A 25804-nucleotide genomic window follows, 5' to 3' on the forward strand; every position below is an offset into this window, starting at 1 on the left:
CACACTTGGCCCCTTCTCAAGGCGCCGATTCTGGGAACCTCAGTCTGTGCTTAGGTTTAATCTGGGCAGCTACCACTGACAATAAGTTAAGCTCAGCAGCTGCACTGACACTGATTGGTCCAATCAGTGACCTCTCAAAACTCCCAGTCAACCATTCATTAGTTGGTGGAAGATCTTTGACAAAATTTGAGAGTAAAGCAGAATACTTTTAAAACATCCCTGTACAGTCCTCTTGATTTGAAACCGTCCCAAACAGCTGTCCACTGTGACCACAGAGCAAAGAACATTTAATAAAGTGTCCTTGTGAGATTTTTCGCTCACTCAGTCTAAACATAGCTGGTTGTAACAGGCACAGGTGTGTTTTCTGTGTGATGTCAAAGCTCTGCTTATGAATACATACTGCATGTAGGAGCTGACGTGGCCGGTTGAGCGGAAAGCCAGAATAGTAAATCATCACAAAATAACTCCAGTGGGAGTGCATTGGAGGGTTAGTCTGAGTGGGTGGAAGTTCGCTGCAAAGATCAGCCTCTCATTGGGCGGAACGAGCCACCCGCTGAAGTCCCTCCCTACCACCTCCGGTTGCAGTTTTCAACACGTCCTTTACTAACTTTTGCAGTGTTCGATCTTGCGGGGATGTAGCCATTTTTCTGCCATGGGTCGCATCCTGTAGGCGATATTTTTGTGGGCGTGTTACACCAAAACCTGTTTCCCCCCGGCAATATTTTTGCAAGCGCACCGTTGCTGTGGCACCGCCAAGAACGATTGTGATTGGTTGAAAGAAATACAAGCAGCCGGGGCGTTTTTTTCTCCAATCTTAAAGTGAGAGTCGGCCCAGCCAGACCTTTCTTTTCTTGAGAAAGGTCTGGTGAGCGAGACTATTGGAGGGTAGAATTTGTTTTTTAACATTTCTTTCTCCAGTGTAGTTGTGTAATGGTGTTTTTTTTTCTGCTGCCAGTCCTGCCACTGTATGTTCTCCCCCTCCAGATGGCAGATATACGATTGGCCGATGTTCAGGATGCTGACAGTCTCTGGCACAGCGTCTCTGTATGTGTGTGAGACCATCCTCGCACCATGGAAATCTGGTCTCCCATAACAACACTGTTACTGGATGGAACAACATGAGCACACGCACACACAGACACACACATACACACACACACTAGATAGAACAAGCGTCCCGCCTCCTGTTCCTTCCTGGTTGTTTGTTACTGAGGGACAAAGCCCTGTTTTATGTGGAGAAAGGTTGAGACTGAGAAAGAGGCTTGTGTCAGAGCCTGGAGTCTCGCTGCCAAGCATGACTTAGTGCCTCTGTGGTCTGTTTCTGCCCTGAAAGTCACAGCCTGTTGTACTTTTTTTTGCCAGTTCCCTTAGTTAAACTCCAATTTAGACCGAGATATCTCATGAAATTTATTTTGTTGCTGTCCTCATGAGCCATGCTTTATTTACAACCTGTTCAGGTCCAAATCAGCTGTGTTTTGATGAATATTGTTGCCATAACAACTTTACTGAGTCAGCACACAGCTCCTTTGTCATTGAGAGGCTGGAACTGTCTGTTAACAATATTACAGCTATTATGGGATTTGTTGACAAAAGAAAAATTGAGAATACTGCCAGAATTATCACAGCTGCAAACTGAAAAACACGACACCCTCGTGATTAGTTTGCAAAGCAGATATGCCCTGTTCTCAGAAGTGTGTGCAGGCTGTTGATCCCTCAACCCTCTCTGCCACCGTGCACCTGTCTGAAGAACCGATGAATAAAAGTTATTGAAAAGCCTTTAAAGGTTTTGACCTTTTCCTGCATGCAGGGAAAGAGATTAAAGCACAATCTGCGTCACTGTCGCATCGTGTTCTGTGAATTGCTCGTGCATGAGAAGGTAATTTGAATCCAGCATGAGAATGAATACTATGTGGTAGGGTTGTNGGGCTTACGGGAGAAACCAAGCGTTTTTTCAGCTTCAATCTGTGACTTTACAGTTAACATAACTTTTCAGACACACATAATTGTGTTGTCCTGTTAAACTAATATTGTCTATTAATGTTACAGACGGGCATGACTGATAAAGTTTTCTGCTTAGCTCCCACATTAACATTAGAAGTTATATTTTAGTTTGATGTTGGCGACACCAGCTGCTCAGCTGCTAGTGAGGGCAGGGGCTGTACCTGCCGTCTGCAGCGTGCTGTGTTCACTTCACTAAATATTTCCAAAGAGCGCTTTTTCCTTTATCATTTTTGACCAAAACTGGCTGCTCTGATCCTCCTGCAGCCGCGCTGGCCATATTACAGCAACAGAAATGTGTGTATGCATGCACAGCGACGACAACAAGCCAGGTTGCAGCAAGGGCTCTGCACAGCGACGACAACAAGCCAGGTTGCAGCAAGGGCTCTGTGCCTGCCAGATGCTGCCTGCACAGCGCGTGTCCGTTGGACCCGTTGTGTGCACCCGACAGGCGCTGAGGTGGCGAGCACTGTTAGTATCGATACTTTTGTAAATTAGTATTGTATCCGGATACAGCGTTTGAGTATCGATACTTTTCAGAATATCAATACTTTTGACAACCCTACTGTGTGGAAATGTAATTACATATTGTAAATACATTTCCGACCATAAAACAGTGTGTGAAAAACAGAAGAATTGGGACATTATGTTAAACTATTCCCCAAAATCCCTATTACATTGTTAGCTATGTACATTTTCAACTCAAACTTAAATTGCACTTGCCATTCTTTAAAAGTCAATATGATTTTAATGGCACCACTACAGGGATGCTTTCTGACTCCAGCTACAGCTAAGCATAATGATGCTCCCACGCTCTGAACTCTGCATATCCTGTTAAACAATCTTCCTCTAAAGCTAATCTCTTATTCGAGTGAGCAACACAGACGAGAGCAAGAGAAAGACAATAAAGACATATTACTGCCAAGCCCCTTTTTAAGCATAATCCTTCAGTGGCTCTTTTTCCTCCCACAGTCAATTCATTTCTAGCCTTGTTTCCAGACTCCATCCCACCACAGTTTCCTGCGAGGGAGGGAGAGAGACAAATAGAAGGAGAGGTGAAAGAGGTTACAGACGGGAAGAGAGAGAGAATACAAATCAAGCCTGCTGCTAAGATCAAACCCTCTGAGTTTAGGGATCACTAGCACTGAGCAAGATCTGCTCCACATATCCAGCATAATCCCCCCGCCACACCACGAACACTTCCTCTTTGACAGAGGAGAGTGTGTGTAGGAGTGTGTGCGTTTTGTTAAAGCAGGGTGTTGGGATAGTGGTGTGTATATACAGTATGTGTTTGACTTAAGAAGGAGTTATTCTGCCTCAGTGGGCCATGTCTTTCTACTTTCTTTTTTTCCCCTCATCTGTTTCTCTCTCTTTGGCTTCTTCACACTGTCTCAGAAAGCTTTAGGGACTGTACCAAAATAAAATCAATAAACCAGAGTTCAATCTTATATTTCATTCATTTAAAAATGCAGGACCATCCCACGCATTATAGTTTTATTTGGACTCGGAAAAAGAACTGCAACCCCCTCTATGCCTCCTTTGGTTGTGCCATACATCTGCGCGCTGTCCAGCTGGAGGGCAAAGACTGCCACACTGCACAAATGACTGTGATTTGCATTGTTTACGACTGTTCCAATCGATCACATCTCCATCTCCGTTTCCAATGAGTCCCAAAAATAGCTGTATGTAAAGGAGAAAAGTAAAAAATAAACAATCCACAGAGAAACAGTGGCAGCTGTTGGATCAAAATCCTCCGTCTTTAGTCTGTAGGGGTCAAATGTAAATGTTAACGTTAAGGTGTTGAATAGAATTTGTCTTGAGTTGGTATAACCACACAATTACAATTTGCTGTGACAACTTCTCTGGTTTTTAGCCACGACCAGGTTTTAACAGCGTTTCCACCATAGACTGTATATAAAGATGGATGATGTGTCTTTACTTAGCCCCACTGAACAAAAATGTAGTGATCTCCACAGTGTTGAGTTCCGGCCCATACACCCGTCCAACCAATCACAAGCAGCACCACTGATCGTGAGCACACCAACTGGCACTCATAGCTGTCAATCATGACATCAAATCCCCTTTTTATAGCATCAAATAACTAATTAAAACACTTGGACATACAGCAGCATGATGATAAATACCTAAAATGACAGAAACCACCTTTTGGGAAAAATTTATTGGATGTGTACCTCGAGTTTTTCAGTTTGGTTTAAAGAAAGGTATTTGCACATCCAACTGTCTCAGATACAGGTGCGTCGGAAATATCACTTGCGTCTTTGAACTGAAAGTCCCGCACACTGCTCATGCTCAGCTTCACAATTTATTGATAACACTGACGTTTCTTTCTCCAGGACCTTCATCAAGAGGGTTAAACACCATTGTTACCAACATTGAGCTTAAGTAGAAACTGCCCCACCTTTTTCACAGGTGTGCACTGGTCTGAGGGAATTAATCAGCTGTAGGTGTTTTTCTCAATAATCGACAACAGCCTGTGCACCATATGTCACGAATCCCACAAACGAACACTCTTGAACACTTGACGAAGGTCCAAAAGAACCGAAACGTTAGTGTTATCAGTAAATGGTGAAGCTGAGCAAGAGCAGTGTGCGTGATTTTCAGTTCAAAGACTCAAGTTTTTCAGTTTGGCCCATGTCCCATCTGCTAACATGGAGGGGCGGGGTTTATGACGTATACAGCAGCCTGCCACCACGGGGAAATCAAGATGTTTTGGCGTCACTTTTGGGGAACTGTCTTGTCATCCAACTTTATATACAGTCACCAGACATTTGATGAACAGAAAATGGATTCATCACTTCCTGTTTTCCATTTGAATTTCGGTTGTCGTAACAGTCACATGATTGCAAACAATCTACCATCGCAAAATATTGGGTTCTAAAAAGGGGAAATTCACAATTTGGAAGGAAACTTAGCACAAATTTATGGCAAATAAATCTGAATTTGAATCATATTTTAGGCCAGCTTCATATAACAAAAGAAACAACCTTTGGTAGAGGTTAAAGTTGGTGTAATGGAAAAAATAAATATGGGACATGTTGTCTCCAAATGGCACAGCGTACCTTTATGACTCATTGTGCTCGCTAGAACATTAATTTGCAATCTTTTAATAATTTGTGTACAGTCCCTCATGACTGTGTAGGCAGACAGAAATGCTGCTGGGGTTTGTTGCATCATCTGATCATGCACTCAGCCATACCAGGTTCTGCTCAGTGGTTTTACAAGTGTATGTGTGTTTGGTGTCAGTGCTTTGTGTGTGGGCGTTTGAGTGATGGCGAGAGCAGCAAGGTGGGGGAGCTGTATCCCATTTGACCTGAGATTGACCCCAGGAAGGATGTAGCTGATGGGAGGAAGGAAGGAAGGGTTTAACGTGTTCGTACAAGGACAGTAGGATCTCTCGGGGGGGTCGTTCAGCCTCTCTTCATGCTCCTATTTGACCCAGACACACTCTTTATGACTTACACAAGCACACACACATTCACAGCTCCATCTTTCTCCCTTTTATCCCTCTCTCAGTCTTTTCATCATGAAAGCAAGCTCTTGCTGCTATGCTTCTCTTTCTGTTTCTCGTCTGTAGTCTTCACTCAGGTCGCGTGCGAGGACTTCCCCTCCTCTGATCCACCTCTGTTTATTTATAACTCCTAAGCCCCGGTCCAGCAGGAGCCACCAGAGGCAGCTTGTAAACAAAGCGTCTTTCTCCCTAATCCGGCCACTTGATTAGCTAATTCACCTCCATCGGGTCATCTGCTGCTCGCTGCTGGTGACACACACAGGACTGATGACACTTTAAGTACACTTTCTTCCTGCTCCATTCCTCTCTTTCTCTCTATTCTTTCTTCAATCTCTAACTCAGTTGGTTTTTCCAATTTCTCACTCTGCTGACATGAGCCTGATGGATGGTTTCAGTCATACCTGGGGCAGACCGCAATTTTCTACATGCTGCAATTTCAAGCATGACATTTTTCATGTGTTGTACTCTGCATAATTTCTGAATTAATTTTCAGAATTTGCCATTCAGCAACATACATTTAATTGTTTCTTTACTTTTTAGTCATGCTACCGTGTGGCTTTGTCAGTCGGTCCACTGCGTTAGTCCAGATTGAAATATCTCAACAGCTATTTGATGGATTACCATGGAACTTGGTACAGACATTGACATGGTCCCCAGTGGATGGATTTTAATAACTCTAGCTTACCCTCTAGTGCTGTCATCACATTAAAGCTAGAATTTGGCCATTTTTGGTTTATGACCAAAACAAAGTCATCGCCAGTGGAATTTTGAATCCATCTTTTTTTTTGAAGAAGAAGAAGAATAATGAGTTGGCACAAATCTCCTCAAACCTTTTACTGAAGAGTTGCAACTCTTGCAAATTTGCATTGTTGCCATTTTGAATACTTTTGATGCAAAATATTCTCATTTTTGCAGAGACCTCTGGTTAACTTTCGATGCCCTCAGCATGTTGGCGTTGTCATTTTGAGCATGTTAGCATACTAGCTATCTCTATAAACAGTTTGTAGGCAATTGGACAAATTTTTGGTATCAGAAGTGTTCTGGTTTCCGTTTGTCGTCTGTGTCAGTACATGAGTTGTGCATTGATGTGATGCACAAAAAGGTTTGCCATCTTAAACAGCTACCTATGGCTACACCACTTTGACAAACCACATACACTCACCGCCGAATGCGCGGCTCACATCGACACAAGACTCACATTGTGTATTGACAACTCACATTTGAATGCCAGGTAGACAATCCGTGTGAAGACACAGAATGCATTGGCCAAAATGCTATCTCGGAACCTATCGGCTAGAATCTGACAAAAGCTTTACATGAGCTTTTTAAAAATGTATCTGCATCCATATTATGCAGATATCTGTTTATAAAGTCCCTCCAGGATTTCACTGGCTGTTTTTGGGATTGTCGTGGCCTGGAATGCCTGATTTCGTGGCAGCTTTTCTAAAAACATTTAGTGCAAGTTGCTCTGTTTATAGGCATTTTTTGCAATGAAATTGCGAGGTCAAGTGAAAATTGCATTCGGAGCTTATTATCATGAACCTTAACTGCTTCCCACAGTAGAATCTATTTGTGATGGGGGGAAACAGGGCTGAACAAGGACCATGAGGCGTTCTCTTGCTGATCTCTCTGCTCAGTTAGCAAGAGCGAACAAAGCATACTTGTCATATTTTGACGATTGGACAGAAGCCTGCACATCCAACACTGAGCCTTTTATCTCGCAGCGACACTTAAATGGCTTGACTCTGTTGTTAAACCTACTAATAACAGTTGAGTCACAAAGTCAAATTTGTGGTAAAGTTGCAATGATTGAACAACATTTCCAGGGTCACGCAGAACTCACAAGGATAGGCTGAATTTTCTATAATTGTTATGGTTGCAACAGCGCAACATTGTTTAGGGACTGTTTGTAGAGATTAGCCAAATGATCAGTGCACAGAAGGGGAAATGTTGGCTTGGATATCTGCTGGTTATACCGGATCAGGTGCAAACAATCGTCCTTGCCCCCAGAAGCTTTCTGTCCTTAGACTGATAGCCAGTGGGTTCTGATATTGGCATAATAGCGTTAAGCTTAAAGCACTGCTATGCCTAAGTACAGCCTCACAGAGCTGCTAACATGTCTGACTCTTGTTTTATTACCTAGGTTATTCACTGCCCCACCTTCATTCACTCTTATTCAACTCTGTCTCCATCTTCGCTCTACCATTCTCCCTGCCTGTCACTAAATCACTACCACTTTTAACTCTTGGCATAAAATTTAATCCTGCATGCCACTTGATTATGATTGGGTCTGGACTTCCATTAGTGAAGCCAGCAGCAGACTGAAGTCAGGTTGTTTAATAAGTGTGACGCATTGGTCTTGGGAGAAATGGCTTTCCTGAAGGTGTAATCTGCAGCAGCTGAACTGGCACTACGGCAGCGCACCACCTGGCTGTGTGCATTCATGTTTTGAAATTAAAACCAGTTGGCAAATTGCTGTTTGCTATCTGCATCCAGCAAGTGCATAGATGTGCCAGCAGTGTGGTATCAGCGCTCCCTTTCTGTCTCTGAAAAACAGGAATGGTTGTCATAATGTTGTGACAGCCCGTTTCCTGCAGCCTCTTGTGTCTTTGATGTTTTGCTTTTCTGCAAACACTGGTTGTGGTTTTTCAAACCCCCCCATTGTGGCGCAGCGTAACCTGGCTGCTGAACTTTCCATCAAGTCAGTTTGGCTTTATTGTTTGGCTTCTCTGCACCGCTGGGTGAAAAGAAAATAGACATCAATCACTCTGGTTGTCAGCGGATTATTGTCAAAGTGCGTGAACACATGGTGGGACAGCTGCCATCATGACATTTCCTCAGAGGGAGTTTCCTTAACGTCATTTTCTTTGATTCCTTGAGTGTGTATTTATATTCGCATCCTGGCATGTGTGTTTATTAAGTATACGGAAGTGGAAGTCTGTAAATGCTCCGGTGAAGGAGTGAGTCAGCTAGAAAGCCAGACGTCAACACTGGGCTGCTGCAGAAGATATTTTATACATGAAGTCGCCGTGCATTGCTCTAAATATGAGAGTGCTCCCTCAGCGCTGAACAGGAGCATTTGCCCAGGACTATTTTAGTCTTTATACTCCTTCAGTGTATTGATCCTTGTGGTTGATGAGAGTGCAGGAGGGGGTAAGTGGGTCAGAGCATGTGTGCACGCTCCAGTGTTCATTATTGATGGCTGTGAGGTCAGTAAATGACTCAGAAATAAGGTGGTGATGAAAGTAAGGGGGGGGTGGGTGTGGTTGTTTTAGAGCAGGAAAAATGAACTGAGGGGAAAGCCTGTTTTCTATTTGCCCTTCATTGAGTCCCTGTGGCTGAAGTGATGGACAAGCACTTAGGCAGGCAGGTGGTCCGGCCAGAATGACATCGCCTCACAGAGGAAGGTAATAGGGAGCAGCATGTCACGATGCATTAGGGTGAGCAGATAGATGGGCTCAGAGATCCGTCTCGGATTTGTGACCCTGCCACATATTGACCAGATAATGAAACGCGGACAGAAAAAGACGCCAAGAGAGAAGCTGAAGAAGACGGACAGAAATGAAGTAATTTAAGCAGCCGGCTGACAGGTGTGAATAGCGCACTGGAGCGAGAGGAGATCAGCGGGGTGTAATGATCTGCTTTTGTGGGTATGAAAGAGAGATGCGAGTGTCTGGGGGTATATGTGCTGATGGATTTGTTGTGAAATGAAGATTGAAATCTTACTGATTCGGACTGTCTGGACAGACAACATGTGACCTGAGCCTGAAGAGTGCTGTCACATGAAGAGAAAATAACCCACACACACACGACTGTGCTTTGGTCAGTGTCACACCATCAACACACGCTCCTCTGTATGAAAATAAACACTAAACTTAAAGGTGGAGTGTGTATGATTTAGGGAGATTTAATGTATCTAACAGTGAGGATTGCAGATTGAAACCAGCTGAAACGTCTCCTGGTCAGAATTCCCACAGTGTTCATTGTTCAGGAGGTTTTTACTGAGAGCCAAATTATCCCCAGAAGTCTCTTCCTCTCCTGAAGAAATGGACTCGGTGATTAAAACCAGTAAAACACTGAATTAAGTAGCTTCACGTCACAAGTCAGTGTTTCCCCTGCACCCTTCGGCAGATTATGGGCTGCTGCCCCGGCAATTACTAATGTGTGCTCTTTTTTTCTCAGATAACTTAATATGTGCTCACCTTTTTTTCTGATACAGACTTTCAGGAGGTTAAAACACTAACAGTTTTACATTAAATAATCAGTGTTTTTCTGATGCTGCTCGTCATGATGGGCTGCTAACTACGCCGGCTGACGTGAAAACTGAAAACATGAATGGTCCTTTCTACAGCCAGTGTTTGGTTTGTCTTTTCTGTGCTACTGTAGAGACATGGCGGTGCAACATGGCAATCGCCGTAGACGATGACCCACTCTCTATGTAGATATAAATGGCTTATTCCAAGGTAACAAAACCACAATAATTCTTATCTTCAGGTGATTTTATAATATTTAGTTTCTGCTAGTATATCCCCCTGAATCCTACACTCTGGACCTTTATGCCCCACTGACCTTTTCTGATTTCCGTCGAGCCTGTGAACGCCTTACAGGGCGTCAACTTGCCCCAGAGGTGTTAACCAGGGAGTAGGGTGACAGACGGAGGATGTTAGCGCAGAGCTGGGGGAATCATGGTCGTGACAGCCAGTCATTGTACTTCCACGACTGATGGTATCATGCTGTCATTGTGTCAGTGTTGGGAGCAGACCCAGAACAGATGCTGAGCAGATAATAGAAGCTTTATCTGTGGATATTCACCCACGTTCACATGTGAATATGAACAAGGACCGCTTCAAAAAAGGCGTCTCAGGTGAGCAGAAAGTTATTAAGATCCTCCGAAAAAGGCTTTATGTTTTCAGACAGAGAAGTGAGATTGGCGTTATGAAACAAGAAGTAGAAATCTCTGGGTAAGTGAATGTATAAGCATATTACACTTCACTGCTGGGAGTGTAATGTATGAAATTATGCACCTGCAGTTTTCATCTGCCTCCATTTGTCCAGATGGGGAGTTTTCATTATGGAATCTCACTTGGAGGGCCGCTGCATTGTCAATGTGAAGCAGTGTGTCAGTGAAATCTTTTCTTATGCGTCCAACAAGTCATTAATCACAAGACACCAGTAATGGCAGTGACAGTGACTAACGGGACACTTCCGTGTGTGTGTGTGTGTGTGTATGTGTGTATGATGTACACTATAGCTGGTGTGTCTCTGTGTGAACAGTAATTGGTTGATTCAGTCATTCTGAATCTGCTCAGATTTCCATTTTCTGCTACAAGCATCAAGTGTCCCATCTGCCTAATGCACCAATTTACCATCCTGTCTCATGGAGGGTGTCCCCGACTTAAACAATTCACAACCGGCTAACAGGCAGAGGATTTTACTCACTAATGGAATTCGTCCACTCATAAACAAATCTGTGAAATTGCTTTTTCCAGCATGTTCTGCCAATTAAATTAAAATGACTTCACTGGACCTTGTGGGATTATGTACATCTGAATACTTGCTGTGGTGCATAAAGAGTGTGTGATGGTCTTGCAAACACAGAGACTCACAATTTTTATGATTATTTACACATTAAGAACTACATTTTGAAGATTGCAGTGGTTTAAGTAAATGTATCTGACTGCATATTTTGGAGGTTTTCTTCCAGAAAATGCTCAATTTTTACAATGATTAAGACTTTAGAGTTTCAAGCGTTAATTGAAACATTTATTGGTTTTTGATTGGTTTTCAATTGATTGAAATAGCTTTTTTTATTGCCAACAATGTCTAATCTACTCTATATCGGGCCAATACTGTCTCATAGAGCTATATCTGGTATCGGTGACAACAGAGCAAATCTATTTGATTCAATTCAGTGTTTACATCCGATTATACATGTGTGCACTACGTCAATTAATGTAACTAAGTACATTTACTCAAATACAATACTGAATTATAAATTTGAGGTACTTTTACTCTTGAGTATTTTAATCTCATGCCACTTTCTCCTTCTACGCTACACTTCCAAGGAGAATACTGTTCTTTTACTCCACAACATATATTTCATAACTTCATAACTTATTACTTACTTTAATTAAGAATTTTGCACACAAACCATATAAGAATATACAAGTGAAGCTGAAACAATTGATCAATTGATTGACAGAAATATTTTGTTATTTTCCATGCAAAAAAATTAAAGGTTCAAGCTTCTCAATTATGAGGACTTGATGCTTTTCTTTTTAATTAATATTTATTATTTTTGATTTATTGAACTGATTTAAAATTTATATGCATGGATACTTTTACAAACTAATACTTAAGTAACATTTTCAATGCATTTTTACAAGTAACTGAGTATTTTTATAGTGTGGTATTAGTACTTTTACTTAAGTAAAGGATCTGAATACTTTCTCCACCTCTGCGTAGTTTTATGAAATTGTATTGCTGTATGCTGGAATTTGAACAGAATTTTTTGGTCATAACAGTTTTATTTTATTTAGTTGCTGGTTCACAATTTATTATTTTGATAAAAAAATAATTCAGTAAATTGATATGAAAGCAGCATTTAAATCAAGCCTGACATTGCATTACACATAAATGAGTGATCCCAGTCACTTCCACACAGGCACACACCTTATGGGATTGTCACTAAGTATCGGCAGTGACCCAAAGCTCAGTTAGATTAGGTTAGATCAGTGCACCCTTAATCATTTTTCAAATTAGAATAGCAACAAACATCGGTATTGCACGTCTTCCATGATAATATGATACTGAAGAGCACCTTTGCAGTTTCAAAAAGATGTTTTTATGTGGAGGCAGATATTTGATGGGAGGCTCTGGTCATGTCCTGAATCCCCTTAGCAGCTTTTGTTTATCGAAGAGACGCAGAGGTTCATCACACCACTTTGTTTTCACCAGAAATTCAGATACTTCACACATTTCAGTGTGTTTAAAACACTGTTGTACTTGATAGTTTAAGAATCTTACTTACAGAAGTCAAGAGCTTCCTCAGATTTCCATAATGTTAGCAGGTAGTCGGGTTTCAGCTCCGACTCTGAGAAGGAACACAGACTGCAGATCTGCCTAATCACCAGATGCCTGCTCTCTAATGCATAATGCATCAGATTGTTATTACAAGTCTGCAGGGAACACACAGCAGTGATTTACATTAATATTTCATCAAGCCACTGTGACATCAAAGTCCTAATGGGGAAGACCTTGCGTGTGTGTTATCATTAATGGGGGGGACCTTGCGTGTGTGTGTTATCATTAATGAAGTGGACCCTGGTGGCCTGTGCTTGGCCTCCATCGGGGTGTCAGGTGGAGAGATGGTAATAATATGTTAAGTTAGTTTGAACTCAAAGAACAGATACGGACAAACAGGCTCATGAATAAAGGTTTTAATGGAAGGACAGTTGGCCTTCTTGAATCACACGAGGCAAAGGCTTTTACAAAGAGTCTGAAAGTATAAAAAGCACGAACACGGTTTGAAAGGAGTTTGCTGTTTGTGTTCCATCCCTGACTTCTTTTTGTCCTTTTTGTCCCCATCTGCATGAATTAAAATGTTAATGTATATAAACAGATGATAATAGAGTCTAGGACCCGAGTAATTTCAGGTAATAAATAAGGCTGCACAATATGTTGTTTTTTATCTTCACCGCCATGATAACTTGCGTGATAAACACATTATAAAATACCTCCCAAAATTCATGTCGATATAATTATCTCCACTAGGAGCGTTTGATCATGCATGTGAGTGTGTGTATCTGTCTGTCCGTAGCTAATCACACCAACTACTGGACCAATCAGCCTAAAATTTTGTGTACAAATTTATGACTTTATGCTCAAGGTCCTCCTGTGGTTGCCGTGATTCAGAATTGTGAATAATCTGTTTAATTGACTGTTGTATACTTTTATAACCTGCTGCCTCCTCACTCCTCTTAATAAGCTAGTAGGGGCAGTAAGTTTTCTGGAAATTGGCTCGACTAAAAGCAACAAGCCTTACGGTCTGTTTCAGGGCAAATTTTGGCCTTCGTTGTAGCTCAAAAACTGACATCCATTGAAATGTTTGAGCTCATTTTGAACCAGAGCATCTGCAGATTAATTTCATACCCGATATGTCATGATCCACTAAAGTTAGGCACAATACAAGATGGAAAAAAGCCGGTTTGTTATCTTCGCTGCCATCTTGACTGTAAGGGAGACGGGAAGGACAATTTAACTGGGTGCAGCTCTGCAGCGTGTATTGTCTAGAGGGACATTGATCAACTCTGGCGGCGGCCTGGTGGAGATCGGCACTCTTGAGTTCATTTTCCTAGTTTGATCATGAAAGAGCCTTGAAAAGGATACAAATGTTTAACTGTTTTATGTTAAGCTCAGCTAACCATCTTCTAACTCTGGTTTCATATCGAAGTTTTCCCCTCTAATTTGTGACAAAAAATTGAATAAGCATATTTCTTAAAAAGTTGAACTATACACTGACAGCACTAACTGACTTAATATATTTGATATTATGTAAAAGACAACTATATGCCAGCGTTGTGACATATGTTCAGATCTCTAACGTGAGCTCCCTGTGTTTCCTCAGATGACAGTGCGTCGGCAGCCAGCAGCATGGAGGTTACCGACCGCATCGCCTCCCTGGAGCAGAGGGTCCAGATGCAGGAGGATGAAATTCAGCTGCTGAAGTCTGCTCTGGCCGATGTGGTGCGCAGGCTCAATGTGTCTGAGGAGCAGCAGGCCATGGGGTCACGCAGAGGACCCACCAAAGGTAACATACATACACATCTTTCATGGGTTTATCAGTTACTTCTCCTGAGATGTCGAGCAACAGGGTCTGCAACTTTTTCTCCCTTTCCAGTTTGTTCTCTTTCTTTCCTAATAATGTCTCCTTCCCTTTAAACCCTGCGTATTTCTTTCCTTTTTCTCTCCCTCCTGTCCTCTCTCCTCCTGGCCTCTGTCATGTCGTTAAACGTGTTGTGCGTCATGTGTATAGACCCTGCTTTGATGAGAAAGTCTCCCTCAGCAGACAGCAATGTTGGGAAGCCAGGTAGGCTGACTGTGAAGTCTGTCTGCACTAACCAGGCTCGGTGTTGTGTTTACCAAAAGCACATTTCAATCACTGCCTGCCGGTACTATGTGGTATACAGTAGTAGTATTTCACCAGGAAGCACACAGTTACTGTCAGTAATGCACTGCCTGAGGTCAACACACTGAGTCTGAAGACACAGATGGAAACAGATTTATTGTTAACCAGGGGGAAGTTTATGTCTGCTGTGTATATCGACCAAGGACTCACTGATAATTAAAGTTACAGCCCAGTCGCCAGCAGAAAATGTTGGCATTGTACATTCCTGCAAACCACAGATACGTTACATTTGCACGCCTCATATGTGTCATATTAGTGTTTCTAAAGTGACTTGTATACGAGTTAACTTTGTTATCAGGATGTGGAGGGGATGGTGGATGGCAGGTTACCAAGGCACGATGCCTGCCAAGCTGTAAGAGTGTGTAGACCAACAAACAACTTAACCAGTTGTAATATAGCGAGTCAGTGCTGTGTTTCCAGCAGCTTTTTAGGCATCAAACATGGGTGTTTTTTAGCACCCTGGTGCTCTTTTTCTAGCAGAGATAGTGCCACAAAAAGTGATTGTTTTCTACTGAGACATCACTGCTTTTCTAGTGGGGATTGTGCTTCCAAAATCAACAAATAACTTGAATCCCGGGGCGTCGGTGGCTTGGTGGCGGAGCGGGCGCCCTGTGTGCAGGGCTGTTGCCGCGGCGGCCCAGGTTCGGCTCCGGCCTGTGGCCCCTTGCTGCATGTCTCTCCCTCTCTCTCTCCCCTTTCACGCTTCACTGTCCTATCAATTAAAGGCAAAAAATGCCCATAAAAATATCTTTAAAAAAAAACAAAAAACTTGACAAACACAGGCAGAGTCCAGAGTTTCAAGTTAATTTTAAAGTTAATTTTAAAGCACAGGCAAATGAATGATGTCGTTATCCACAGGTAACAGGTGTAACAGGCAATGATGATTGATGATTGATTTGACTGACAAATGATTTCTGAAAGACATTAGAAAAAAAGAGGATGAAATCAAAAGGCATTCCACCATTCATGTGGCCTTAATGGCACAAATGAATGACATTAACATGAAACAATGGTCACAATACAGTATTGAAAGGCTGGAAACAAGGTGCTAAAACTGCATTAATAGGCGACAATTGCAGTGATTTGTCAATATTAATTCAAAGGAGATCAACTTCAGATGACTGCTAATGTTTTCTACACTAAGCAACATGAATAGTCATAAAATAACACAGCGAGTGTCCTGGGTCACGAACAATTGAACAAAATGAATAAATGGTGACGTGGCACACAAAGCTGGCAGTGTGCCAGTGTGACACATAACAGACACACTAGATTCAAAGAAAAAAATCAGCCTCCTTATTCCCAAACAAGACAATAAAAGTGGACTCACATGGGCAATCACTCATCGGGTCAGTCAGTAATGTTTGGAGGATTGGTTGAGATAGAATAACACGAATCGCGGCCCTCTGACGCTTCCTCCTCATACCTGGCTGTATTCAGTGCGCCCTGTGCATCCGGGAGGTTTATATAGAGTGTACAATGAGCAGGAGCAGGCCGTGAGACAGCGACGGTCAGAGGAGACAGAGGGAATTCTTCAAACACACATTAACCACAGCATTGTTGAAATGTTAAGTTTTAAGGAGCCCACTACATAATAACATGCAAATATAACATATCTGTGGTTTGCAGAAACATCTGATCATTTTTTTCTTAGTGACTAGATGATAAAGTTATCAATGAACTGTCACAACTGAGAGATAATAACTTGCTACGCACACACTTTGTGTTTACCTCTTTGTATGAGACCTATCTGTTCAAGGATACTTAGCCCCTAAAATTAATTTCCCCATTAAACAAGAATGAGCCACTGCCGATGTGTGTTGTTTTATTCCCTCTGTTCTATTCTTCTATTTCTTCCTGTAACTTTAAGTGTCACATTAATGTAGTGGAAAAAAGTACAGTATTCCCCCTGAGATAGCAGAGTAGAAGTAGCATGAAATAGAATTAGTACATGTACGTCTGGATATCACATGCAGCATGATCTCATCTGTTCCTTCAGTAACGTCACTGTGACAAATGTAGGAAGCCGACTTAACAAAGTAAAAAAAAAAAAAGCAGCCAGGCCTTTTCTGTGTTTATTGCGTAACTTTGTCTGCATGTGTCGATTCTCAGCTGAGGTGTGTTTCTGGACAATTTGTCTCTTTTATAGCATTCTCACCCACGAGGCTGATGAAGTCTGCATGTGAAATCAGCTACACTTCATGCCTTTTTATGTCTTCAAATGTGCATTGCAGTGATGAAACAGGAACAGATTATGATTCGGAGCCGCTGCCAGTTTCGGTCTCCAGAGTGGCTGTGGACGGATGGAGTTTCAGTTTGATTTGGGAGCTGGAGGATGACTCAGACTCAGAGCTGCTTTCCCTTATTGTTCTCCACTTTTAGCTGCAGGGAGTCCGCAGCTTGCTCCCCTCTGCTGAAGCACGATGATCTGTTTCAGGAAGCACAATGCATGCATGCAGGCTGCATACAGACACACACTCAGAAACACACACATTCGTCTTCTTTAACATGCTAACAAAATTACAACCTCAGTTTGCCCCTGCTGCGTAATTACTACATTAAAGATAACAGAGCAATGTGTGTGTAGGCTTGAGTGTGCGTGCGTGTGTGTGTGTGTGTGTGTGTGTGTGTGTGTGTGTGTGTGTGTGTGTGTGTGTAGGCCTCTGTGCGTGTGTGTATGTGTGTGTCTGCTGGATGAAATGGGGTCTATTAAATATTTATCACTGCAGATAAAGCAGCAGCTTGGATTTGTTATTCTGGGCTTGCTGGCATGTGCTGCATGTGTGTGTGTGTGTGTGTGTGTGTGTGTGTGTGTGTGTGTGTGTGTGTGCATGTCCCTTTTGTGCTGTCAAACCACCTCCTGCCAATGATTTGTAAACACATCATCTGTACGGAAAAGTGATCAAAACAGAACAATATGATCAATTATGATAAATTTTGTTCATTAATATTTGAATTACATTTAGGATTTCTTTTGTGTAGGATCTATTGTGCTGTCTCTACTTTTACTCTGTGCAATTATTTCATGTCTCTTTGAACGCTTACTGAACAGCATGATAGCGTTGCAGAGGGTGTGTTTAAGCAGTGCAGTTTAATTTAAGTTTTTAATTACGTTATCACTGCATTAAACAACAGCAAAGAGAGAGCGTTTCCTATTCCACACTCAATTAGATAAAAACACAAAGTTAATAATGTTTGTTTGCGATTTAAAAAGTACTTTTATGTGATTATTGTGGTAATTATGACCATTTTTTAATTAAAAAATGTAATGACAGACGGCCGTATATAAAGATGGACGAATTGACAGCCACCCAAAAGTGAAGCCAAACCATCTCGATCGCCCCCTGGTGGCTGGCTGTAGTATAGGTAATAGCATTGCGGCTTGTCCACTAATTGGAAGATCGGGAGTTTGATCTCTGGTTCCTCTAGTCAGTATCCTTGGGCAAGACACTGGACCCCAAATTGCCCCATGTGAATGGTTAACTGGTGAGCAGGTGGCACATTGTATGGCCTCGGCCACCAGTGAATGAATGTGTGTAAGTGGGTGAATGTGACGAATAGTGTAAAATCACTTTAAGTGGTTGGAAGACTAGAAAGACGCTATGCAAGTCCATCCAGCCAAGTCCAAACCCCGCCCTCTTTATGTTATTGGATGGGACATGGGCCAAACTAAAACATCGAAGTATGGTAGTAGGTAGTTGTTATCACAGTGATTGTTTGTGTGATAAGTTTGGTTTGAACTGGTTATTTGATGCTTTTAAAACGGGGTGTGACATCATAATTGGCAGCTTTATGTGCCAACCGGTGTGCTCGCAATCAGTGGCGCTGCTTGGGATTGGGTCATTGAATGCTATTACGCAGACTCTGGCTCCAAATGATGAAGATGGCGGCTGCTGTATCCGAGATATTTTGGCTTAGTTTTTGTACAGTGGGAGGACATGGAGACACATTGTCCACCTTTGTATACAGTCCATGACTCACAGTTAATGACTCACAGTTGACTCACAGTTAAACCATATTCGCATGGACTCGTAATACTCACGTAAATAAGAAGAGATGAACTGTAGGAGCAGTGGGAACACAATAGAACAGAGGTCTTCAACATTTTTCAGGCTAAGGAGCCCTTAATTCAAAGAGAGACAGAGCAGGGACCCACTGATACATGTAACATATAATGCTGAGTTGAGATGATTCTCTAAATGTTTTCATGTCTTTTCTTGTTGATTGTAGCTGCTAAGTCAGCAGCAGTTGTAGCATGGCGAGGTGCCTTAGCCTCAATTGCTTCACTTTCACCGGTAGTTTCTGAGTCTTTTGTCAGAATAATTACAAAACAGTCATTGTGGCTCACAAGAATATCGACAGACTTATAATAATAATGCAGCCAGTTGCCCGATAAGTTTAAATAGTATGTAAATTAGCTCACCTCACAGTTATTGATAGGTGCTGCACGGTGTTTTAGCGTTAGCTAGCGCACATGATTGCACAAGGATTAAACAGATAGCCTCTCATTAATGTTGTGTACTGTACATTAAATAGGTTTTATGAATAGGCCAATTCATCTTCGCTGCTAACGTGTTGGATTCATGCTTATGTGTATTTTCAGACACATTTTAATTTAGAAAAGCAGTAATTTGACCTTGGCTATCACTAATACCAGTGATGTTGTACAATGATGCATTAACAGAGTGATCTTCATAAACCTGTTACCCCGTTGCATGCTGGGAGGTTTTCCAATACACCCTCTGTGCCCTCCTGGGACGCCGCAGTATTTAAATAAAGTTTTGTAGATTTTTGCTCAATTTCACTAATTATCAAGATAATTAAACACCAGGAAATGCAGATGTTACTCTAATGACACCACAGCAGCAGCTGACTCTGGTACTAGTCTTGTATCCAGCTTCTTTTTCTGAATATTTTGTTGTCATCCTTTTTTTCTTCCAGCCAGGCCAATGATCGCCACCCTGCCATTACGGCCCACAGTTAACAACGGGACCATCCTACCAAAGAAAGGCAGCGGCACTCTGCCGTCCCCGTCTGGATCTGGGTCCAGGAAGGACAGCAACGCACCGGCCAGCAAGAGGTAAAGAAAAGGAAAATTATTTAGACTTTTAAGGAGGCCTTCACTTTTTTTCACCGCTAAGTCGAGTGTTAAAGTGTTTTTAGTGCAGTGTTTCTTTAGTGAACCGTCAGGCCTTGTTAACACTGTTCTAAATGTGTTAAATCCAGATAGGTCAGGTTGTGAGGTCTTGCATGTATCACATCTTTCTCTCCAGACATTTAATTTGTCTCGAGACATTTTTCAGTTGTCTCTGTCTGTGCCATGTCAGATCATTGGAGCCATACATCTTCACATACAGTATATGGCTTTTTATCAGCCAAAGCGACTGACATTTAACAGGGCTGATAAACAGAAAGCAGTATTGTCATCTCTGCATCCCTGTTGTGTGTGTGTGTGTGTGTGTGTGTGTGTGTGTGTGTGTGTGTGTTTTTTTTAAACATGCATTTGGGAGCACAGGTTATCAATCTTGTCTGTCAGGGGAACAATAGCCTTTTCCTGTCTCTGGATGACATTACCATAATCAGATGAAGCTCAGCAGCACACGGCAGGGACCAGCTCCAGTCCAAACAGCTGTGAACTCCCCTGTGGCATTGTTTGCTTGATTTTTCGTGTGTAGTTTTATTTCTGCCTCAGGGATGTTTTCCAATACAGAAAATAGAAAAATGTAATGCTTGCTGACTCTCACGTTAAGGTTTACTGGAGAGGACAGTTAAAAAAATTGCTCTGCAGGTTGAAATGTAAGCAGTTTGGAGATGGTTGATAGGAACACAAAGAAAGATTATATCAGTGCAGGAAATTTGATTTGGCCTTGTGTTTGTCCTTGTTGTTCCTGGAGTTCTCTTGTGCTTCAACCTTAATTGACTCTTTTACTTTATGATTTTTTTAACTTTGGGCCTGTGCTTGAAATGTCAGGCTGGGTGATGCCTAGAACAAACTGTAGTAGAGGGATACCAAATTCTTCATTATCTTATTTATATATTGACCTTTTAAGTTGACAAATTTGGATGTTTTGACTGTAAAAAATACTGGAATGAGCCAATTAAATACGCATTCTGTACAAGTTTTTAATGCCCTCCAGGCTGTTTGCACACCCAGCACATGATCTCAGTGTCTGATGGATTGAAATGAAGCTAATGAAGTACTTTTCCTGCTGCTGTGCTAAACTGGGGGGGTTAATTCTGACCGAAACAGAATGTTCAAAATGTTAGGGACACCTTCTTGACATTAAACTGTAAAAATCCACAGTCCCCTTCTTAGAAACCTCCTACATTTTTAATTAGTGTAGATTTAAAGGTCCCATATTGTCTTTTTTTATTTTAAAACAGGAATAGGTGTTACATAACTGCAGCGAAAGTGTTAAAACGCTCAATCTACAGAGAAGTGCACAAAGTCTATATTTTAAATGACGCCTGTGAAGTTGTGATGTCACAATGTCACGTCTTCGGCTGCAGTGACAGTGCAGAGACAATATGAAAGGCCAGGAACCTCTGACCAATCAGAGCATACTGGGATTTTCAGGAGTGGGGCTTAGAGAGACAGGTGCTAAATGGAGCATGTCAGACAGACAGTAAATACAGGGTTATTCATAATATGGGACCTTTAACACTGTAAGATAGATATTAGCTTGAGTGATGTCAGTAGTCGTCTCCTCTGTTTGTCTTTACGTATTGTGTTGACTCTTTCCCATCTCTCCTGTCTTGCATGTCCACCTTGCACTGTCTCTCTGATGTCCTTCCCAATGTTAATGTTCTGTCCACCTACAATGTGATGTCCTGCCAATCTGTCCAGTCTGTCCTCTCTGTCTCGCCCTTCCAGAATCCTCTACCTGCCGCTCAGGTGAGAGGATCACCAAGTGACAGTCTGTCACCGGTCACGATATAACATCATGGCTGTGTCGTAGTGCTGATGCATACTAACAGTTTATTTTTTTAGTTCCTAAATCATCATTAAGTTGCATGATAATTCCAACACTGTAACATTTCTCTCATTGCCAATATTGACTGTTTGTTGTTTTAAATCATCGTTCTTTGTTTGTGTTGTTTTCTGTCTGTGTGTGGGATTAGTCTAAACTGCAGATTGGTCACAATCCCATCAGTGTTGGCACATACACAACAGCCTGCCCCAATGCCCCGTGGCCCAATTACTATGATTCCTCATGGGATCACACAGCAAACAACAGTTTCTCTCTCTGGCTCTCTCTTTTTTTCTGTTCTGTTCTGCTCTTTACTGAACAAACACACACAGGCTCTCCAGAAGGGATAACGGCCACTGGCCAGTTTTAGGGTTTGAATAGACTTTTCTCCCATAGGGTGGATTAGGTGACTGGGCCTACTGGCCATTGGATTGCTGATGGAGCCTTTTCATTGTTACAAACAGGCAGGCTGTCTGCAGCGCCAGTATGCAGATTAGCACAGGTCTGTACAGTCATTGTAGTTATGATCACCAGAGTGGACAAGTGTAGGGAAACAACAAATATCCACAATTCTTTGTTTCTCTTTTGCTTTGGTGCAAACTGCTGCAAAGAGTCATAAGTTTAAGACTTTTTTTTAAAATGAGCTGAATCATGAAATAAAGCTCTTCCTTAGATGAAAACTTTACCAGAGGGCAGTTTTAGGAAAGCCGCGTCAGGTACTTTTATGACCTATTTCTTTCCTGTCTCTTTCTGCCTCTGGCCACCTCCCTTCTTCTCACCACAGCACTGTGAGGAGAGCCAACTCAAACGAACATGTGGGAACTCTCACGCGGAAAGATTCAGGCGACTCCAAGGGCAATCGAACTCGCGCCGGATCCACCGGCAGCAATTCCAGCAGCAAAAGAAGTGACAGGTATCACTGAGGTCACGGCTGTATCAGCTTTCTTCATTTAGTGGCTCACACATTCACCTTTGTAGTTTGACACACCAGAAAAGAAGCTGATCTCCTTATGAAGCTCTTTTAAATCAGAAACATACAATGGTTTATCTGGAGGCGGGAATGACAGCTGTCTGTTTACTCATCTACTTTGCAGCAAACAGAGGGATCCAGTGTTCAATGCAGGTAAGAAGATAGAGAGATAGTTTCATGCTATGATACAACCCACTGAGAGACATTACACACCACATGCTCAGTGGCTCCCTGTGTCAGTTAAAGGTCAGTGCAGTCCCGTCAGAATGAAGTTTGTATATTCCCAAAACGAGACAGACATTGATGTCATCTATAATTTTAGACAGTGCCTTGAGCTGTTTTCTGCACACAGAGGGCCACTGAGGCTACACTCTACATGATGTTGTGTCTTAAACATTCATCCTTCCCATAATCCATTCCTTCACAAATCTCCAGTCTACTTCATCCATTAATACATCCTCACATCCAAACTTCTGTTCATGTTTTGTTTTTAATAAGCTCCTTCTGCGCAGTTTAAGTTAAATTTTAGTTGTGTACAGTGTAGGTTTTTTTCATTTGAATCTCATTAAATTCTGATATCTTTCTGTTTGGTCTCATACTTACTCTCAAAATTGTGGCCATTTTGAGGATGGGTCATCAAAACTTTGCACTCACAACCTAGTGACTGAGGAGACGTGGAGTAGAGGGTGACACAGGAGTGGATTTTCACTCTTTTCCCATCTATCTTCCACAAAAATAATCCTGTCTCGTCCTAATCCCAGAGGAGTGACTCATCCTGTTCCATCCCATTGCCTTAAAACAAATGAAAAGAAAATAGCCAACATGATCTCATCCTTATTCGTCATATTTGGCACAAGCCCTCGGTGTTAATAAAATGACACCAGGGAGCAGCTTTTTTGTGTTACGTCTTGAAGCAAGTAAGAAGGGGTCAGTGGTTAGGGTTAGTCAACAAAACTACTTGGTCACGGTCAGGAAAAGATTGTGTATGTTGCTTAAAAAACTCTTGGCTTTGAGTGCCACAAACACAGCTAGAAAGGCAGCAGTGTGTCGCAACAAAACATGTGGCTTTCAGTGGCTTGAATGGGGATGGAAAGGCAGCATTATGTAGTTAAAAAACATCTGGCCCTGAGTGGCACAAATGGTGCAGCCAATGTTGCTGTTTGATGGTCTCGAACAGCGCTCCCCTGGGTCAAAGTCTGAGTTTGTTGGACCCATCCACCTGAGCAGACATTCGCACTCTTGAAACTACTAACTTCTAATAATGGGATGGGTTTACATTGGAGTTGGTGGAAAGCCTGCTGCGTCTCACACAGATGCTAAACAATGCCCCCGACATCGTTATAGTGACACTGGTGTATTTTGATGTTCTGGGAGTGAGACCAGTCTGAAATAATGTTTATTCACATTAGAAATGCATATGTATATATAAAACCCCGCCCATTCCCATCGACTTTCTTCCTGTCCCGTCCCAGTTGAGAGATGAACACTGAAATTGGCTCCCACCCTGCGGAAATCCCACAGGAATCCCGAATAACGTGAAGTCCTCACTGCAAAATGAGCCGCCCAGAGCTTTTCAAATTTACAGCTAACCAAACTAGCCTAACATTTATAGAACTGAAATATATTTGCAAAGCTTAAGGAAGTTTGATACTCGTTGGGTTTTTGTCTTAATAGTGAGCATTTCTCAAATCTTTACAACATAGGTGGCGAGTGCAAAGTTAGCAACACCCAAAGTTATTATGGCTACAATAATAAAAAGACCCAGGTTACAGAATACTGGAATGTCCCATTATTTTGTGGTAGCTGTCTTTATCTGAGCAAAGCGCCCTGCGACCTCGCAAAGACAGTGTTAGCTCATGATTTTTCATATTTTTCTGGCACATCTTCTCAATAGTTTACGTGATATTCATGAGCTAGGAGATATTTACAAAACATAATTAAGAGTTAAAGAGTCACAGGAGGAGCCACACATTAAGATTTGAGTTACATGTATCCAGAGCTACAGTATGTACAAGATAAGTGGATCATCTCACACACAGTTTGTTCTTTAACACAAAGCAGGAAACACGAGGTAACAAGACAATGGGAGTGAATATGAAATGAAAGGAGTATTGATCAGAAGCTCCATCTCCAGCATGCTATTGATTTTTGTGTAAATGGAGCCGCTGTTTTTCATTTGGTTTACACACCTGGCTCCATCTCTCTTCAGTTTAGGCTGAACCCTAACAAAGCCTAACTAGAGAGGCAGATGCATTTTGAGAAGTTAAAATGGTGTGAGTGTACTGCTGAACCACTCTGTCTAACAACACTGTACCTTTAGTATTTTTTTTAGTTTGAGGTCCAACTATTGCAAATAATGACATGTTCTTTGGATTTGCAAACTGTAACCATTAGATCGTGAGGTAGAAATGTTAATCATCATGCACATGTAGCCTGTTTACAGTCTTTACAAGGCTGCTTCTGCCTGGTGGAGGATGCTGACTGTTAGTAGAAAATGAGCCACAGGGTTAATTATTACTGCTGTGCACCACTTATTGAACATTTGAATTAATTACAGACAAATAATCTCCTGCAAAACGGCACCATCAGGGTACCACCATGGACATAAACTGCCACTAGGCGACAGTTAACCAATACAAATGATAATTGCAGCTGTAAATTCTGCCAATATAATGCTTACCTGCAATACATGATGTGATTACATGCAACATGGCTCGTTTGATACAACAAACTGTGCTGCAAGTGCCAGCACATGTGTTTTTTTTTTTTTTTTACTTTTGTACTAGTCAGAAACAACAGTTTATTTTTTAAAAAGGGAAGTAGGCAAGTCACATCCGAGGAGCAGAGGGTGGGACACCGTCACACAGAAATGAGCAGTGATTAATTTAAACCATTAAGGAAGGAGCACTGATTTATTAAGAACATTAAGGACAGAAGCTACTGTTCCTTAACACCAGGACACAGGAAGTGCATTCATATTAGGACAGACCAGGAAGTGAGGAAGCCATGCCACCCTTCACCTGGTGCTTGTGTCTTTCTCTGTGACCTTTACAAGGGATGCGACGTGTGACCCACTGCAAAGGTAGGCCCCCCCCCCCCCCCCCCCCCCCCCCCCCCCCCCCCCCCCCCCCCCCCCCCCCCCCCCCCCC

General features: G+C 42.1%; 1 protein-coding gene across 5 annotated transcripts in view; it reads left to right on the forward strand.

Moving 5' to 3' along the window:
- The window catches only part of eml1 (EMAP like 1), a 75381-nt gene that overhangs the window by 31260 nt on the left and 18317 nt on the right, over window positions 1–25804 (forward strand). For 4 of the 5 annotated variants that reach the window (XM_050061385.1, XM_050061386.1, XM_050061382.1 and 1 more), the window contains exons 2-6: window positions 14154–14336; window positions 19656–19794; window positions 22470–22598; window positions 22780–22808; window positions 25711–25737. In XM_050061385.1, coding sequence (XP_049917342.1) covers window positions 14154–14336; window positions 19656–19794; window positions 22470–22598; window positions 22780–22808; window positions 25711–25737 — 507 coding nt within the window. The remainder of the gene's footprint in view (window positions 1–14153; window positions 14337–19655; window positions 19795–22469; window positions 22599–22779; window positions 22809–25710; window positions 25738–25804) is intronic. The other variant, XM_050061383.1, reaches the window with a different exon arrangement.

The sequence above is a fragment of the Epinephelus moara genome, chromosome 14, assembly GCF_006386435.1.
Source record: "Epinephelus moara isolate mb chromosome 14, YSFRI_EMoa_1.0, whole genome shotgun sequence".
NCBI classification, from domain to species: domain Eukaryota; kingdom Metazoa; phylum Chordata; class Actinopteri; order Perciformes; family Serranidae; genus Epinephelus; species Epinephelus moara.